General features: G+C 38.5%; 1 protein-coding gene across 1 annotated transcript in view; it reads left to right on the top strand.

Moving 5' to 3' along the window:
- The window catches only part of MKLN1 (muskelin 1), a gene marked incomplete at its 5' end in the record, with an annotated part of 100368 nt that overhangs the window by 66170 nt on the left and 15691 nt on the right, over positions 1–18507 (top strand). Inside the window, 5 exons of the mRNA XM_079540440.1 lie at positions 2549–2761; positions 4472–4693; positions 6807–6936; positions 15895–16042; positions 17035–17149. Coding sequence (XP_079396566.1) covers positions 2549–2761; positions 4472–4693; positions 6807–6936; positions 15895–16042; positions 17035–17149 — 828 coding nt within the window. The remainder of the gene's footprint in view (positions 1–2548; positions 2762–4471; positions 4694–6806; positions 6937–15894; positions 16043–17034; positions 17150–18507) is intronic.

Below are 18507 nucleotides of genomic sequence, written 5' to 3' on the forward strand. Positions count from 1 at the left end.
TGGTGGAGTCTCCTTCTCTGGAGATGTTCAAGACCTGCCTGGATGCCTACCTGTGCGACCTGCTGTAGGGAACCTGCTTTGGCAGGGGGTTGGACTCCATGATCTCTGGAGGTCCCTTCCAACCCCTACGATTCTGTGATTCTGTGAGCCTGAGGTGAGGTTTTTCTGCCTGCGATCTGTAGATTAAATGGTCAAACTTTATGCCTTTGAAAAGTCATACATGACTAATACACAGCTCTTATGTTTATGAACAATGCATTTTTCTTGAACTTGTTTTTCTTGAAACTTGTTTTCTGTAATACTTGTGCTGTTAACTTCACTGGCTTAAAACTAGTGTTGCACGTGCTGAGTGCACGAGGCCTGAGCCTCCTGCCCGTACTCAAATTTCATTTGAAGATGCATCTCTTCTACAGTGCAAAGCAGGTCAAGAAATTATTAAGTTTGGAGATTTATTCTTGAAAGTTCCTGAGACATTATTTAAGCAAATCTGATATTATCTACTGTAGCCCAGAAAGACCTGATAGTGCTGTGAGAGTGAGGTATTTAAATCAGTGGGTTCATTTAAAAAGAAAATTGCAGTGACATGACAAATGGGAAGGGGTCAGAAAGGACTGATTTCAGACATGTGGGGCTTACTATTCCATCTAGTAGTAGCTGTGCCATGGCAACAGCATGCTCTTTGGCAGAGGAACAGTGGAACATCCTCCAGGGTCTTCCGTAACAAGAGATGGACTTCTTCTATAGGGGGTTGCTTTCGTTTGAATCAGAGACAAGTTTTGTGAATATACGAATTGACATCTCTCATGCAAAGAAATTACCTCGTGTGCTCTGAATAGGATTTTTTGGAATATGGTAATCTGTTTTTTCTGGGATCAAGATCAAGTATGTTGCTACCTTCTTTCACCTTCTTCCATGTGACCAAAGACAATGAGTGAACTTCTGCTGTGTTTCAGGATTTCACGCTATTGTTTCATTTCTGTGAGAAAAGAAAATTTTCTTAATCACTATGCAGTAGCTAATTCTCAAATTTGTAATTATGGCTGGCATGCTTCATATTTACCAGAGCATATATGAGCAATTTAGTTCACATCTTTGTATTGTTTAGTTAACTCGAACAATAGTTTGCAGCAACTATTTTTTTAGTGAAGAATTCTTTTTATCAAACTTAGTGAAGAATATTCCATCACTATACTTTAATTAGCTTTGTTTTCAGTGAAATGATACAATTAGATTTTTTTTTTAAAGTAAGGTGGTATTTAGTAGCATGTGGAGCAAATTTTGTCATTTGGTATGGCATGGTTAGATTTCCTTAACTGTAAGACTTGTAATAAGTGGTGATTTATCATGCATCTTTTGAGTATTTGGTTAGTCTTTCTTTTTCTATAGATTTTCTTTACGTTTTGTCTTTCATAGTTTGGTCATGTTTATGTGCATCTTACAGTTTTTAGTTGACAGTGGAAATTTTCCCACTTCTCTTGTTGCTTTCCAGGTTGCCTTTTCAGATTCCCAGTGCTGACCTTTGAAACTGTGGACATTTTCTATTTGATTTCTATTTCTTATCTTTGCAGACTCTTGAGATTCTTCTCAAAGCTAGCTGCACAGCTTTGTTCTGTCATTCTCATTTTAACGCTTTCCAAAGCGCAAAGAAAGGTGAAATAAATACAGGATTTATCTGTAAGCATAATTACTTCTGTCTGATTTCTTGCAAATAAGGCTTTCCCCACCTTGATTTCTAGTATTTTGGAGTACAGCAACAGAACTTGTGTGCTTCAAGATGAGAATAGGAAGGCTTTCAAAACTCGGCTTGACTGAAGTAGTGGTAGACTGTCCAGTACTGCATAGTACTATCTAAATGTCATTGAATAAATTACTCTGTGTTTTGAAGTTGAGCACTTTGGATGGATAAGTGCATGATAATTTGACAGTGTCTTTTCTCTGAAGACCGTAACTCAGGGCAGTTTTGCTTACTGTAAGAAACATTCCTGTAGTTGGAGCTGGAACAACAGTATCTGTTTTGTGAAGGATGGAGTGCTTTTGTTGCCTTCGAAGACCCATTACAGGATATGGTTGCTTGTGGGAGTGTCTGGTTATGATCTGTTAGAAAACAGTCTATTAATAAAACAGAGCCTCGTGTAATAGAGCACGTCTTAATCTTTTATCTATGTAGTTATTTATAGGCTGTGACATCTTAATTTGCTCTCATGTACATTAGCTTCTGTTATTTTAAAGATCAAGTAGCTTTCACATGCCTCTGTGCATCAGTTCTGGAGGGAGCGATCTGTTTCCTAAGGAATCTTACAAAAAGGCATTATGTTAGAAGTGTTATTGCTTTGTTTTGCTGGTGTTTTTCTAATGCACTAAGAAGTTACAGAAAGTCCTGTTATATTGATATATGTTAATTCTGTATTTGGCTGACACAAATTTTCCTGAGCATTCAAAGGATTTCTACTTCCTGATGATATTTATTTGTCCTGAATGGGTAGTGATCTATCTGGAGCAGTGTTAACTGTGCTGTATACTTCATTTTTGTGGTTATTTTTTTTATTAGAATGGTCCCAGTGCCAGATCTTGTCACAAGATGTGCATTGATATTCAACGAAGACAGATCTACACGCTGGGTCGCTACCTGGATTCCTCTGTGAGGAACAGCAAATCTCTGAAAAGTGACTTCTATCGCTACGACATTGATACAAATACATGGATGCTACTAAGTGAAGACACTGCAGCTGATGGGGGTCCAAAGTTGGTGTTCGATCATCAGGTCAGCTACACTGATGTTTTAGCACAAGTTCCTATCTGTATACCTTTTTCTCAGTGTTTGTGAATTATGATTTCGCAATTTAGAATTGCTATACCAGATAACGTTGCAATGACAGGGGAAGTTGTGATCTGCACTCAGTTAATTTCTAATAGCATTGTTGCCTAAAGCTGTTGATTACTGGTATTCCAATAAAATTGAGTCAAATCATAAAAATATTTTTAAACTAATTCATTTTATTTATTAAGACACGTTTTATTAAAGCTGAAAGCACAGTTCATCTGTTTTTAATCAGACTTGCTGAGCTGGGTTTGCAGATCAGCCTACTGAGTAGACATTGAGGTACAATTTGTGAAGCTGTGTGCTGCCTTCAGAAGAAAACTGTAAGCAAGACACTGAAATGAGGCCAACAGGATCAGGATTCTTAAAAAAATCGATTATCTTTAATTTTGTGAAATGTTCTTGCTGTATAGAGATTAAAATCTTACAGGAGTAGCTACCAGTCTTTTAAAAAGCTGCACCTCTCCATATATTCAAATTACTCTATTTTTAATCGTGTTGTATATTCAATGGCTTGTGTCCTTGAAAAAGATATTTGGTTCTTAGTTGTTTTTATAAAACATGGCCAAGAGATAATACATCACTATTTGTTTTTAAAGTGTCCCAAGAACTGGTGCTGTTTTGTAACCAAAGCTGTTGTCTGCCAGCAAGATATGCATTTTTGCTGACACTATAAATTAGATGTGTTGCCTGCAGAACAAAAGCCAATCAGTCTTTCTGTTCTATTAATAACAAACATCAGTATTCCAGGTGTTGAGCAAAAGCAAATGATCAGCTGGCAAGAGCTACTTTGGGTACCTTGTTTGCCTCCTTCTGAAATTTTCTTTTTTCCCTGCTATCTCCAGGGAAAGAATGTCCTCCCTGAATTCTTTCTCAGTCTACAGCTTTCTCTTCTCTCCCTCACTGTGTGCTGTGATACCAGATTTTGTTTAACCTTCACAAAAATGTGCTGCCTGGGAAAAGTTGTGTGTAGGCTTTTCTGAGTAGCATCTGTCTTGTTGTGTTCTTCTGTCTTTCTTTTCCCCTGGTGTTTTGTAGACATCTCCATTGCGCTATGTCTGAGAACATCACCTGCAATCAGGGAGTTCTATTTGATTTGTACTGATGTATCTTGTGTGTGCCATAACTCGAATTCTGGCTTTGGGGATAAACTTCTTTCTACTGCAGACTCTTCAAGGATTCTTGGCCAGGTTACAGCTCTATTTTAGGCTGAAGTAGTGAAAGCAACAATAAATATGTGATCGAGATGGAAGCTGAGTAACAGATCACTGGTTGTTTTTTGGATCTGTAGGGTTGCGTTCAGTAAACTAGCAGTGACTTTGTTTACTTTTTGGCAAAATTGTCTATGGATTCTGGATAAAAATTATATATTTTTTTCCCTAAAATCAGCAATTAGGAGATGAGTGTAGCCCTTTTTGATCATTAAATTGTTAAGCTGACATTAGATTTGAGCTCTAAACTAAGGAGCTATTTTCTGAGTTTAATACCTGTCAACCACGATGCCTGTGCTCTTGTCTATTCACGAGACTTTGAGATGTGCAGAGTACTATCTAACTTGCTAGATATCACTTGCAGGGGAGGGATGCATAATCATAAATCTGAGCACGTTCGGATCTTAATGTGCTTTCTTAAAAACTTCTTTTGTTCTTACAGATGTGCATGGATTCTGAAAAACACATGATATATACCTTTGGAGGCAGAATTTTGACCTGTAATGGCAGTGTTGACGACAGCAGAGCCAGCGAACCACAGTTCAGCGGATTGTTTGCTTTTGACTGCCAGTGTCAGACGTGGAAACTTCTGAGAGAGGATTCCTGTAATGCTGGACCTGAGGATATCCAGTCCCGCATAGGACACTGTATGTTGTTCCATTCTGTAAGTATCCACACCGTATCTTGATTCATGGTGTCTGACCTTAAAGAGAGCCTCTGGTTTTGATTGTCTTGCAGGCTCTTTAATCTTCCAAATGATGTGTTGTCTCACTTGATTTTTATGTTCAATGATGTTCTAATCATCTGTTTTGTAAGTGCAGGTGGTATTAAGTGAAGTCTCAGGCAAAGTTTTCATGACTTAAAATGAATAAAAATTAAAGTAAAAGCAAGGTGAATTCTAAATGGGTTCTAATTAAATAATAGCATTGAACTGCAGTCCACTGGTTGAATTTACTCATAAGTATTTTCCTTTCAGAGTTAGTAAAGAATCTTAGAGTCTTCTGTAATTACATAAAGTATCAATTAGACCAGGAATGGTAAACTTGACTAGTGCAGGGCTTACCTGGTGTGCATTCAGAAGCACAGGGGCCCAGCTGCTGCCTGTTATCATGATTAGCTGTTAAGTTTGGTTCAGATGGCATTATGGGCTTTTAATCCAGAGCCTGATGGGGAATGGCAGAATGCTTGATGATAGAGGTTGTGTGGCACTTTATTACTGGGTAGATAAATAGAAAATAAAAATCTTCTGTTACTTTTCCACTTGTGCTCATCAGCTGTTTAAGGGCAGGACATAAGATTTGCAGGATGAGGGTTGTAAGGCATTGTATATGCACTGGACTACCTTTTTTTACAGATACCTTCAGTAGAATAACACAGTACAGAGGGGAATTGTATCAACTGTGAAGCTTCCATAGGCAGACATGGTGTAGTGGCAGTTCTGCACCAAGCTTAGTGGCAGCAAACAAATTTTCAAAGTTTTGCCGATGTTGAATTTTGATTTGGGGATGGGAGAAGGAACGGAACTGGAATTAATGTTGTGGCATCCGTACGTGTTCTGCAATGTACAATTGAAAACTGACCTGTTTGAAAAGGTTTTCCCTTTCAAATGAAAGATCAGAAGTTTCATAGTGATTGCTATGCTTTTAGAGCTTTTAATGACTCTCTAAAACTTGGTTTTATAAAAAAAAGAAAAGAAAATACTGCCACACAATTCTGCGTAGGTACCAGAGGATTTAAGTATATGTCCGTGGTAAACTGAAGAAGACAGATTTCAACAAGTAGAGTTGATGTCAATTTAGATACTTTGCTGTTTTCTCAATCTTTTGTAAGAAAAGCAGTCTGCCTCTTATGGGCCTTCTACTTGATGAGCTTGAAAGAAGTGATAAAGCTGGCTTTTCTGCATATTTGCCTGTTCTTAGTGTGTTGGTATCTGGATAGTTACTCTTAATTTCTTTGTTCCTGGTTTAAACTGTGAAATTATTATCTAGTAGGGTTGTTTTTGGACACTATATCACTTGGATTGGAGAAGACCACTAAGATCATCAACTCCAATCATCACTTAATGCTGCCAAGTCTGCCACTAAGCAATGTGTCTCTTCATGCCATGTCTGCACATATCTGAAATACCTCCATGAATGGGAAGGTCCACCACTGCCCTGAGCAGCCTGTTATAATGCCTGACTACCCTTCCTATGAAGAAATTCTTCCTGACATCCAGTCTATATTTGCCCTGCTACAACTTGAGGCTATTTCCTTGTCTACCTTGAGACTTCTCACTCTTCTGTATTGGACTTGAGAAGTGAATTGCCATTTCAAAATTCTGACCTTAGAGTTCAATTACAGTTCAAACAGCAGGGCTATAACCATTACTATGTGGAATTTGTCTGGTTACTCTGGAGTAGATACTCTGTTGGATCCAGGTTTATAGCCTTACTTAGACTGAGAAAATAATGTCTTCTAAAATTGCATTTGTTTGGGGGTGGAGAAATGGGAAGCTCTCAGTGGTATAGCTCTTGAAACTGAAAATACGTGTATTCAAGAATGGAAAAGATTAAGAATGAAATCAAGAATTATATAGCTTTTACTAAGTCTGTGAATAATAAACTGTTGTGCATAATTCTGTGAATCTTTGTGGATATGGAAGTAATAGATGATTACCAAATTAAAAGCATGATTTTAAATTTAGAAGAAAAATCTGTTACTCTTTCATTCATTAATGTTTCTGTGAAACAGAAATAAAGAACTTGGTTAAGGAATACCTTTTTCTTTCTTTCTAGAAAAATCGCTGCTTATACGTGTTTGGTGGCCAGAGATCAAAAACTTACTTGAATGATTTCTTCAGCTACGATGTAGACAGCGACCATGTGGATATCATATCAGATGGTACTAAGAAAGATTCAGGGATGGGTAAGAGTATGACTGCAAAGTAATGTCTTCACATTGGTACGAATGAGAAATATATTGCTAAGTAGGTGAATGGCCAACTGCAGAGTCCTGTGGTATCAGGTTAGCATCCTTAACCAGCCCTGTGTTCCCAAGTGAACTCCACAGTATATAGGTTAAACTTATGCCAGCTCTTTTGTCCTTCTTGTCATTCAATATCTCCACCTTTTAGCACAATACAAATAATTGATGCATGAAACCATATGCCCATCAAAAAAAAAAAAAAAAAAAAAAAACACAAAAAGACAAAAAAAAAAAAAAAAAGCAAAATTAAACACAGAACATTTTTGCAATTTCAGCAGAGATGAGAAAAAAAACTTAAAAATAATTGTCTGTGGAAACAGGGAAGGAGAGAACAGCTTTTTAACTTCTACAAAGTCAAAGGTGCTGTGAAACAGTAATCATTAGCTTGGTTTGAGATGCAGAAAGGCAGGTAGGATGTCCAGAGAAATGGAGCAGAGGGGCAGAGGTTATTTTGCCTGATCAGAGCTGATGAGAAAATGAGGCTTCTGCTGCGCGTGTGCTGATATACTTGCTCTGAATTGAGGAAGGGGAGCTAAATGTGGTAGCAGTATAGAGTAAAGCTTCAGTCCTGCTTGGTTCATGCCACCTGGAACTACATACAGAAGTCCTGTATACCAGAATCCTCTAAAAACACCCAGAGGACATGGCCATATAGAATTGATTTCAAGCTTTTTCTCCTCAAACATGACACAAAGGGAGAAGAATGGTCATTTTGGAAAAAAAGATTTCTGCTTGTATGAAGCACATTGTTTTCCTCTCTTGCTGATATCCTGATTTTTGAACCTATGGCTTGGAAGTTGAAATTTACATTGCACTGTTTACTATGATGAGAGAATTTATTAATGCTTCTGGTATTATGTGTAATGTAATAACATGCTTGATCTTGTTTACTGTTCTTCCAGCAACCAAAATCCTAAGAAGCTGATTTTACCTGAAATCTAGGCTTCCCTCCTTATTTTGATCAGGCTTAATTTTACTGAACTTCCGAAGTGAATTATTGATAGTTATGAGTTCGTGTTTGCTCATTCAATTTAGATATGTCAGTGAGGGAGAAGAGTACCCAAACACTTATTCTCTGGAGTGATTTATTTACTTCATTGCTTCCAAGAAAGAAACAGCTTGTATTGTTGTCAGTCTTATTAAATAAGGTGCCTGCTTGTTGCCCCATGCTGCTGTGTACACAACCACAGACTGTGGTCCTTAGAGCTTTCAAAGTTTTGTATTGTTCTTTTTTTTTCTGATGGTTTTACTAGCATTCTTCCATTTTGCTTTTTTAAAGCTGCATTTCTTAATAGCCAGAAGCTTTAAAATATGTGGCTGTGAACTATCTCTGATGTTAACTTCATATTTAAAGTTATTGAGCTTGTCTTCAAGCTAGTAAAGACGTTGAGCACCACTTCTCAGTGAATATATTATCTGCAGGGTTCAGTTACGCAAATGGGAATCAAGTATTTAACCTTCCTTCCCATTCCCACAGGTCCATGAGTGGTGAATGGTAGGCATGGTAAGAAATGAGTCATTGAAAATAATTCACAAGATTTTCAGTTCACTGTTCTTGCATGTGTGAAAAGTAAACAAACAGATTCCAATGTTTCCTTCACTTTTGTAATAAAATGCTAAAATTCGGTGTGTCTTAACAGGAGCAGAGCAAAATGCCTGATACATGCAGACAGTAAATATTGTGATAGCATTATTTTTGCCCCAAAAAAGCAAGTCTCTGTGTTCTTGTTAGGTGATGATATGTTGGTTTGATCTGCGTGAACTAAGTGATTCAGTGATTTGTTGCTGTGGAGTTTTATGCTGCTTAGTGTGATGAATCAAGTTGAAGGTGCCTGACCTAAATGTTCCTATAAAGTCCCATGATTACATTTTGTTCCTGGCTCGCATATGGCATTCAGTGCTATTCTTAGTTGAGCTATTTTGATTTTTACTTTATCTAAAAACTGAATTGTACATTTGTTTAAAATTTTCAGTGCAGCAGTGAGAAGACTGGAAAAAAATTAATGTAGAAAAACTGGAAGGCATATCAGTAATATGAAATGGGTACCGTGTCAGAAAATTATGGTGATGTTTTGGTTTTGCTGCTATCTCATCTTGTGGATGAGTTGTTGATGCTGTTTAGTCATTCTTTACTCTTAGTTGTACTTTAAGCGTTGGTTGTAGAAAATCAGTTCCTTGTGTAGATTATGTGCTTGAGATAAAGGACTGCAAGCTGTAGCAAATTTAGACATACTTTATTTTATTTATTTGGAAAATACTCAAATTTGACCAAGGTACAGCTGCTGAAAGATTGGTTTGTAAATAGAGCTCTCCAGGATTTGCATACTGAAACTCTCTTGTTACTGAGTCTGCTTTGTGCATAGCTAAGTCTCACGACTCTTTTTGTCTTCCAGTTGCACTTGCCTCCTCTGCAGGGTGAGCACTGGTGCTTTCTCCACCTCAGTGCATCCAAAACACTAGTGCTTTCTCCCTGTTGTCACAGGAGGGCACCAAAATAAAGTCATTCATATTGGTTATCTTTCTCCTGTGTGATAAGTGTTATGAGCAAGAAATTCATTAGGTCAGCTAGAGAAGTGGTTGAAACGGGACTGAGGAAAGGAGATTTCAATCGTGATAATGAGTCTGATAAGAACAAAGGCAGTAGTGATGAAATTGGAGGACATATAGTGTGATTGAAGAGCAGAGCCTGTGATTGAAGAAGGGGCATGAATGTGCATGTTGGTGGATGAGCCCTTTTAGAGCAGTTACAGACTTACAATTATTCATAGGGGGGAAAAAGAAAAACCAAAAATATCACAAGCCATGCGTTTGTCTGAGGCATACATATGGATTAGAGATGTCACTGATATCACATGTCTTTAAAAGTTTATATTGACAGCTTGCCTGACTTGCTCAGCACACAGCATATGACTAATCGTGGGCAGTCATTTCAGGTCTAATGTAGCTGATGGGAGCACTTGTGGTCAAGGTTCCTGTGATAATCCTGTTTGGCCCTGACTCAGGTGGTGTGTCAGAGGGAGAATTTCCTGCTGCAGGAGAGCACAGATCATTCTGTATCCACTCAGTAACTAATCAAATCAAACAAGAGCGAGCCCTGTGTGTTCTTGTATTTTCTTTTAATTGCGAAGTAGTACTTAAGGACAAACTGTCTGTATGTATATATATTTTTAATTCCCTCAAGCTTTCCCAGCCCTGCTTGGGCAGCTGCTCATTGGATATAGGAAGTCAGGCGTGTTCCAGAGCTGAGTTTTCATGGGTAAGGACCACGGACAGAGACGGCACTGCCCGATCTGGGAAACCTTCATGTAGAGCAAAACGCTGTTGGAAAAACATGAATCAAAATTAAAAGCGTAGTTTGGAGCCAGCTTGGACAATTGATGTGCATATCTCATTTTGATTGTCTGTTTGACACCTGACGTGTTTTGCCCTGTGTTCATTTTAAGGTCTGTCCCGCCAGTGGCCAGCGTATCTTTTAACATGGAAGTACTTTTTTGGTGATGTACGTTATCTTTTCTTCATTCTTGTGAGGTGCTTATCTGAACCAATCTAAAAACACTTGGTTTTGTCTTTGAAGGTGAGGAGACTTGGCAGTCAACAAATCTTAAGAGCTCTACAGGAAAGACTGAGCAGAATTCCATTTGAATTTGCTAAATGATTGGCTTTCTCCAAAATTTCTCATTCCTTGGGAGAGAGCTTATTCACTGAACATCAGGGTTGCTCATTTGTTATTTTTCTTGAATATATCAACCAAACAGTTCACATGGTCGCCTTGCTGCTCCCTGGCTGGCTTCCAAACACAGTCTCATCATGAAAAATCCAAGAGAATAATTATTATCTTGCTGTGTCAACAGCTGGCTTGAATACTATCTCTGTCACTTTGCTCCATTAAAGTTCAGGATGTGCTGCTTCAGCTTTATGAATTACAAGGAGGAATATGTAGCAACTTGCTGACATACTGCTTTTTTTTTTTTTTTTTTTCCCCTCAGATTTTTCTTTTAGGAATATGCTAGGTTCTGGTGAACAGCAGTAGTGTGATGTTGTTCTCTCTGCTCTTTTAATCATGGGGTATCATGAGGAGGAGGATGCTTGCAGCTTGCTTGTAGCAAGATTAGCCGTAGCAAGTTGTGAAGGAATTGTAATTTAGGTGGCACTAAAGTGCTGTATCAGTGAACTTGCTTCCCTTAGTGAATCCTTCAGAAGTGATTGGCAACTAGAGGTTCAATATTACATTTGCCAGTTCTGTGTGTTCAGAACATGTTTAAAAACTTGCTATAATTTCTTACCCAATAAGAGATGGGATTTAATTTCCAAACCTCTGTCTAGTATTATGAAATCCTCCTCTGTGTGAATTCCAGCTTATTGCTTGGCAAACTCTGCCTCTGTGTGAGAGCTCTGTTTTTCCTCTTGCTTAGATACTGGCAGCAGTCAACATTGTGCTCGAAACAACTGTAGCTGTTTGTACATGCAAGCCAAAAAATATTCAGCTTGCTGAAATGATCACAGTAATTTAAAAAAAAAAAAAAAAAGTCTTCAAGTAGGGATTATAGTAGTAGGAGCATATCTGTTGCATGATTAGGTGTCACTTTTCTAGAAGACTGAATTGACACTGCATGGTTACTCAGCATTTTAGCAGAGTTTTCTCAGGAATTACGTCGTTTGCTCTGAAAGTAAGAGTTCCTGCTTATTTCCATGGACACTACTGTAGATGCATAGAGCACAGTAACACTATCTGATGGAGCAAATTCTTGACTACAAAGCACGGTTTTTCAGCATGGTCACTACCACCATTAGCTGTACATTTTCACTTGCACCCACTGTTTCACAGTTGCTATGACAGTCATTGCTGAGGCACACCACTCACTGTGCTTGTATTCACTGCTTGGTTTCCAGAAACATTTAGCAAGCATTGACGAATGTCAATGGATGCGATTTTTTTTCATGTGGAAGAATTCACTGACACACCTTTGCTTCATACGCGCTTCCATGTCAGATGCCATTCTCTCAGCTGCCCCTCCACTGCCATCTGTCATGTGCCAACAAAATGTAACAGTGTTTTCAGGAAGGTTCAACCTCTGCTGACGTACTGCCAACGTCATGGGCTGACATACTGAAAGAAGAGGTATTACTTTCAGAGCAGACCTCATATTGGTTTTTGAATGCAGCCAGTTACGTAAACTTAAGGCCTGGTTAGCTGTTTAGTGTTTCAAATATGGAGGCTGTAAGCTTTTTGGTTTTACTAGATAAAACTAAAATGCCAAGTTTTGGAGAGAGGATTCAGATCCCTTGCTTTCGATTAGTTATTCTCTGTCTGTACTGGGATAATTAATGAGATTATGGGAAAAGGATGCAGTAGCACGTGAAAAATATTCACTTTCTTCTGGGCGTGCTTTTGATTTTGCATTCTGTTTAACAGTTTCTTTGCACAGCTTTTCCTCTTCAATCTGTGATGAATCTGTCATAGAAGCCAAGCTGATATCGCTATGCAACGGGCCAGTATCGTGTTCAAAACAACCAGCCCTACATCCTCAGCTGCTGTTTTGTCCTTCAAGCTGTCTGCCTGCAGCTGATCTGAGTGATAGTGGGGCCTGAGAGGAACTCCAGACTGCATGAAATCAGTGGAGGTTTGCTCCAGAGCTGATTTACATCTACTTTTTGCAGGGAAGCACAAAAGTGAGGGAACTTTCGTGCAGCTCTTACTGCTTTATGTACTTCTTGGATCCAGTACATTGCAAATATTAGCTCTCAGAGTCCACTGGCATTACTGTCTGATTCTCATCCCATGTTGTTTATGGCTTTTTACTGACTCTTAAAAATATATAATTACTATAATAATAAACAATCAAAAAAATTGCACCAACACCAAAAACAACAAAAAAGATCCTAAGCAATCTGTTACTGACATAAATTCAATTTAACATCTTGCATGCAAGATTTAATTTCCGTCCCAAAGTATGGTTTATTAGTTAAATATCACAAGGGTTTACAGCCGTTGTCCCTCTATAATATGCTGACCTCAATCATTTGAATTACGTCCAGTGCTGACTGCAAGCCGGCTGCGCTTGGAAGTGATGAAGCTCTCTTACCCCCTAGTGGCAGTGTTTGTCAGTTTGTCAGTCATGATGATTTTATGCAGCCCTTTGCTCTGTCAAGGATTGGAGTTTATAGGCAAGCATCTCTGATGTTCCTATTGTAAAATATCACAGCATCTGCCTCTTACTATGTGGTAGTTTGCCTTATTTCCCTTTTGTTTTATCTTCAGGGACTTGTTCACCAAATCTATTGTGCTTTTTTGTTTCTCAAGTTATATTGCACCTATCTTTCTCCTGTCTTCTGCAAAAGGCTAGCTGTCAGTTTCCTATGCCTTATGTGCTTTATCTACTTCAGTATGGTTTCTGCCTAATTACTTAGATCAGAGTTGATGCAAGTTGTTCCTCATCTTAAGTCCCTAGTAAATGCAGTTTATATATATATATTTTGAATATACATTTTTCTAGACTTTCTGCGTTCAATCTCAAGAATAGGCTAACATAAAACACAGGGAGCTTGGAATTACTTGAATTTGGTTTTGATTGCAGTTACTGCATGTGAATCCTATTTTATTTCCAGGAGCTTTAAAAACAAAACAAAACAAAACAAAAAAAAACAAAAAAAAAAAAAACAAAAAAAAACAGAGGAACTTCTCCCTCTTGTATGACATAAATAATAATTTCAGCTTCAGGAAAGATACAGAACACATTTAACGTTTCAGGAGGGATGAGGCTTCCGTAGACGAGTTTCATATGCTTTGTGTATCAGTGATAATATGCTAACCATATCCCTCATGATTATAATAATTTTCATTTCAGTGAGCCTAGGGTATTAATGCTCTGGAGATTTGCATGCTTTTTTTCTAGTAACCTGACATGGTCTTGAATGTTAAAAGCAGCAGATAGGGTTGCAAAGACATTTTCCATCTATATTAGCATTGCTGATCAAATTTAGATGCTTCTCACCAGAAATATCTCACATATGCCTTGGATTTAATCCTTTTGGGTCAATGATTCAGTCCCTGACAATGGAAAAACACATGCTATATGTATATTTTTCAAAAATTAGTTTTTAATTGTGTTTTTTGCTATCAGTTTTCTCATGGGGTGACTTTCACAGTACTCCTTAAACTGATTCAGAAATTTGCTCATGGTTTACCAATGAAACAAAACGTGAAGTTGTTCTACATCTGGTGTTGTTCCCTGCCTTTCTTCTTTGCTCTGTACCCATTTGCTTACAGACTGGATGACTTTTCCTTTGAAATTTCATTGCAAAACAGAGGTCAAAATAGGCAAGTTTATGGTGATGAGGGCTTGATAGTCTGCCTCTTGCTTTTCCATTAAAACAACAAACAAGGAATTGTTTGAGAGGGCTCTAAAAATGACTTAACAGTATATATCTCAGTTCCTACTTATGTTTACATAAAAGGTAATTGTTTTTAAAAAATGTTTGCTTTTCAGCTTTGCTAAACATTTTGGTAACATTTTTCTGCCTAGAATTTTCAAATTGACATCTATTACTTTCTTAGTGTACCAGATGTAAACAGTAAGGTATGAGACGCAAGTCTATTAGAGAATGGTTTTACAAAACACTGTTTTGTGTGTTCTTGAAAAGCAATATTAAATGCTTATTAGCACAGGTCTTGTTTTCTAGGCTGTGTGTGTAGTTAATTGCAGGGAAGAATTTGCAAAATACAAAAGTTCTGAGAATTTTTCATGCCAAAATCTTGATTGAAGTCCAGGAACCTTTACCAGCCTTTGTAAACTGACCCAGAAAGAGAAATGAGACAAACAGGATCTGTAAACAAAGATCACGTGTTCTTCACAAATACATTTTGGAAGGATGGTTGCCTAGGGAAACAGGAAATGGGAATTATACAACAAACAAAAAGGACTGCCAAACAAATTTGCTGACCTTTTTTTCAGGGAATTATGATGAAAACTGCTGGAATCCTCAGTATTTAAACGTATTTCTTAATCTGAAGGTGGAACAGAAGAGTAACTTAGCAATTATACCACAACCATACAGGAGATAAAGAAAACTTCCTTGAATTATTTGTACTAAAGAAAACAATGCAGGGCTGTGAGCTGTGTGATCATAAGTTTATTATGTTTTTTTTTTTTTTTTGAGCTTTCTAGCTCAATTAAATATTTGGGAATCAATGCTTCCTTTTACAGTTGAGATAACGACAAAATCATCCCATTTTTATCTCGCAAAGATCATCTAGCTCTGTTGCAGTGCAGTTTTATTCTCATTTTTGAGGGCAGCAGTTTTTTCAAACCTTGACTGTACTTTTCTCTAGGAAACAGCAGCTCTCACAGTGTTGTTTAACATGCTTCCAGGAATCATAAATAAGAAGGAAATAAGAGAATTTGTACAGGACTTGTTTTTAGCAGAGAAGGAATCAACTTTTGGGTGATGTTTCTTCCTCTCATTTCTCTCATTTGACTTCGGAGGACTCATACGAGGAGCTCTCTAAACAGGAGCAACTTCTGCACGGCTCCTGTTTAGAGATGGTTCAGTTTTAAGTAGTGGTAAATAACGAGAACACTGGAAAATAGAAAATATTGGGTTCACCCAGTCCAGATACTGGTTTTATATGAAAGTTGAAGAGGTGAAAGTACTTAAAAAACAGAAAGTAGGGATAATAAATTGCAAGGTTAAACTGAAGATGCTCTTCATCCTGAATACTAAGAAGGTAATTTAATGAAGTCTTGTGCCTTTAGTGTGAATATTGGACTATCCCCATATTCCCCTCTTGGAAGTTCATGGAGAGGGTAATACATTTATCCGGTGCTTAGATCCTTTCCTGTATATTATTTTTAGCCTTCAACTTCTTTTTTTTTTTTTTTTTTTTTTTTCCTTTGTCAGTTCCAATGACAGGATTCACTCAAAGGGCTACCATTGATCCAGAACTGAATGAAATCCATGTCTTGTCCGGGCTCAGTAAAGATAAGGAGAAGCGGGAAGAGAATGTAAGGAATTCTTTCTGGATTTATGACATCGTGAGGAACAGCTGGTAAGTCAATTAAAGGGGAAAACTTCCAACTTTTACAGTGATTTCTTTAGAAAGCAGTCCTTAACACAGTCATACTTCCCAAGTAACTCTATAATAATTTATAACTATGCACTGGTAATCTTGAAGCTCAGTTCCTTTTAGGCTCTCCCAGAGTATTTAGAAAGACTGTAGAAACAAGCCACTTGAAGGGAGGAAACTGTGTTCTTCTTTCGCTGGAGACAGGTGGGAGGTGGGTGGGGGAAAAAGTAAGCCCTTATATGAAGTTTTTTCTGTAGGAAATGTTCAAGGCAAAAAACATTCTCCTAATTCTCCACTGGACCCTCCCTTGACAGCTCTATTCCTTCTGGCCTTATCACTGTCACCAGTTCTTGTGAGGAGCTGTAGGTTGTTATGAGGTCTTCCCTCAGCCTTTTCTGGTCTGAAAAACCTTGGTTTTGGACCTCAGCTGCTCCTTGTACTTCTTGTCCTTTTTTTCCATCTTTATAGCTCTCCTTCAGATGCTTTCTAAGAGTTTTATGTCCTTCTTAAATTGTGGCACCCAAACTGCACCCTGTGGTTGAGGTGAGAGACCATACAGTGGAGAACAGAGAAGGACAATTCCTTCTCTCACCTGTCTGGAAGAGCTGGGTCTCATGCACCCCGGGGTATAGTTTCCAGGGAATGTCACTGACCAGATTCAACTTACCATCAACTAGAATCCACAGGACTGCTCTTCAAGCCTCTTATCCTCAGTCTGTATAAATATCTAGAGTTGCCCCATCCTAGGTGGAGAATCTAGCACTTGCTGTTGTTAAACTTTTTGTACTTGGCAATTCCCCTGTCCATTTTGTAGGACCTTCAGTTGGAAACAAAGCAAAAGAAAAAAGTCTCTGTGGAGAGGAGAATAGTGACTGAAATAGTACTTTTGTTAAAGTTTGTCGTCTAGATTTCCCTCATCTCTACTGTATCCAAAATGCTATTCTATTAATTGTACTTATTGTCATATATTTTAGGTCTTGTGTCTATAAAAATGACCAAGCAGCCAAAGAAAATCCAGGTAAAAGTCTTCAGGAAGAAGAGCCCTGCCCAAGATTTGCCCATCAACTGGTTTACGATGAGCTGCACAAGGTATGAGAGTCTAAATACATAGACACTGACTTTATTTTTGTTGCTCATCCAGTGTAGTTGCTTCTTCAGAGATAGTACAATGAAAATACCTGTTTGGTGTTAACTGTTTGGATTACTCTGGTGGATAAGCTTCAGCTAACACGTTAATGGTGTTTGGAAATGGGCTGTACTTTTCCCTCTTATGGATAGCTCCTACAAGCAATACAGACTTGTCAGGCAGCAAGCTACTAGCTTCTCTTGTACTTGCATGAAGCTGCGTGTGCTCTCATTATCTTCAGGGGCTTGAGCTCAAAACTTCTTGGAGTTGTTTCTTTTAGTTTAACTGTTGAGTTCATCCTTCCAAGAACTCACAGACAATTAACATTTCAGTAAGGAATGCTGGGAATGTCATTGTTTTCTTCTCTCTCGTTGGGAATGTTTTTCTCTTTAGAGAACTACTTGGCAGGGTGACATGAGATAAAACCCTGGTGGGAAGGAGTGCTCGAGAAAGCTGGTCGTTCTTCAAGGTTTGTCTCCTCCAAGTCCAGATACATTGCATTCCAAGAAAAAGGAAGGCAGGCAGGAATGCCAGCAGGCCATCATATATCAACAAGGATCCTCCTGGACTTAATTAAGCTCAAAAAGAAAATCTGTAGGAGTGCAAGCAGGACTGGGCTACCTGGGAGGACTACAAAGATGTTGGCAGAGCCAAGGATCAGGTTAGGAAAGCTGAAACCAGATACAATTGAATCTGGCCAGGAACATAAAGGGTAACTTCAGATACATCAGTGGTAAAAGGAAGGCCAGAGAAGATGCAGGCCCTCTCTGGAAGGATACTGGACACCTGGTCACAAGGGATATGGAGAAAGCTGAGGTACTCAGTGACTTCTTTGCCTCAGTCTTCACTAGCAAGGGCTCTAGCCATACCACCCAAAATGCCAAGGCAGTACTTAGAGAAGAAAGATTTGCCTACTGTAAGTGAAGATCAAGTTCAAGACTGTTGAAGAACTTGAAGGCGTGCAAGTCCACGGGACTTGATTAAAATCCATTCACAAGCTTTGAGGGTTCTGAGATGGATGAAGTTGCCAAACTACTGTCCGTATTGGAAATGTTGTGGCAGCCTAGGGAAGTTCCCACTGATTGGAAAAGGGGAAACAAAAAGCCTATTTTCAAGAAGGGAATAAAAAAAATACAGGGGTCTACAGGAATCCACGACCTCCCTGGGCAGCCTGTTCCAGTGCTCCATCGCCCTCGCTATGAAGAAATTCCTATGCAAATTGGTGTGGGACTTGCCATGCTCCAGTTTTTTTGCCATTTCCCCTTGTCCTGTCCCCAGAGAACACTGAAAAGAGGTTGGCCATTTCTCTTTGACTCTCGCA

This window comes from Tetrao urogallus (genome assembly GCF_951394365.1).
Source record: "Tetrao urogallus genome assembly, chromosome: 1".
Lineage (NCBI taxonomy): Eukaryota > Metazoa > Chordata > Aves > Galliformes > Phasianidae > Tetrao > Tetrao urogallus.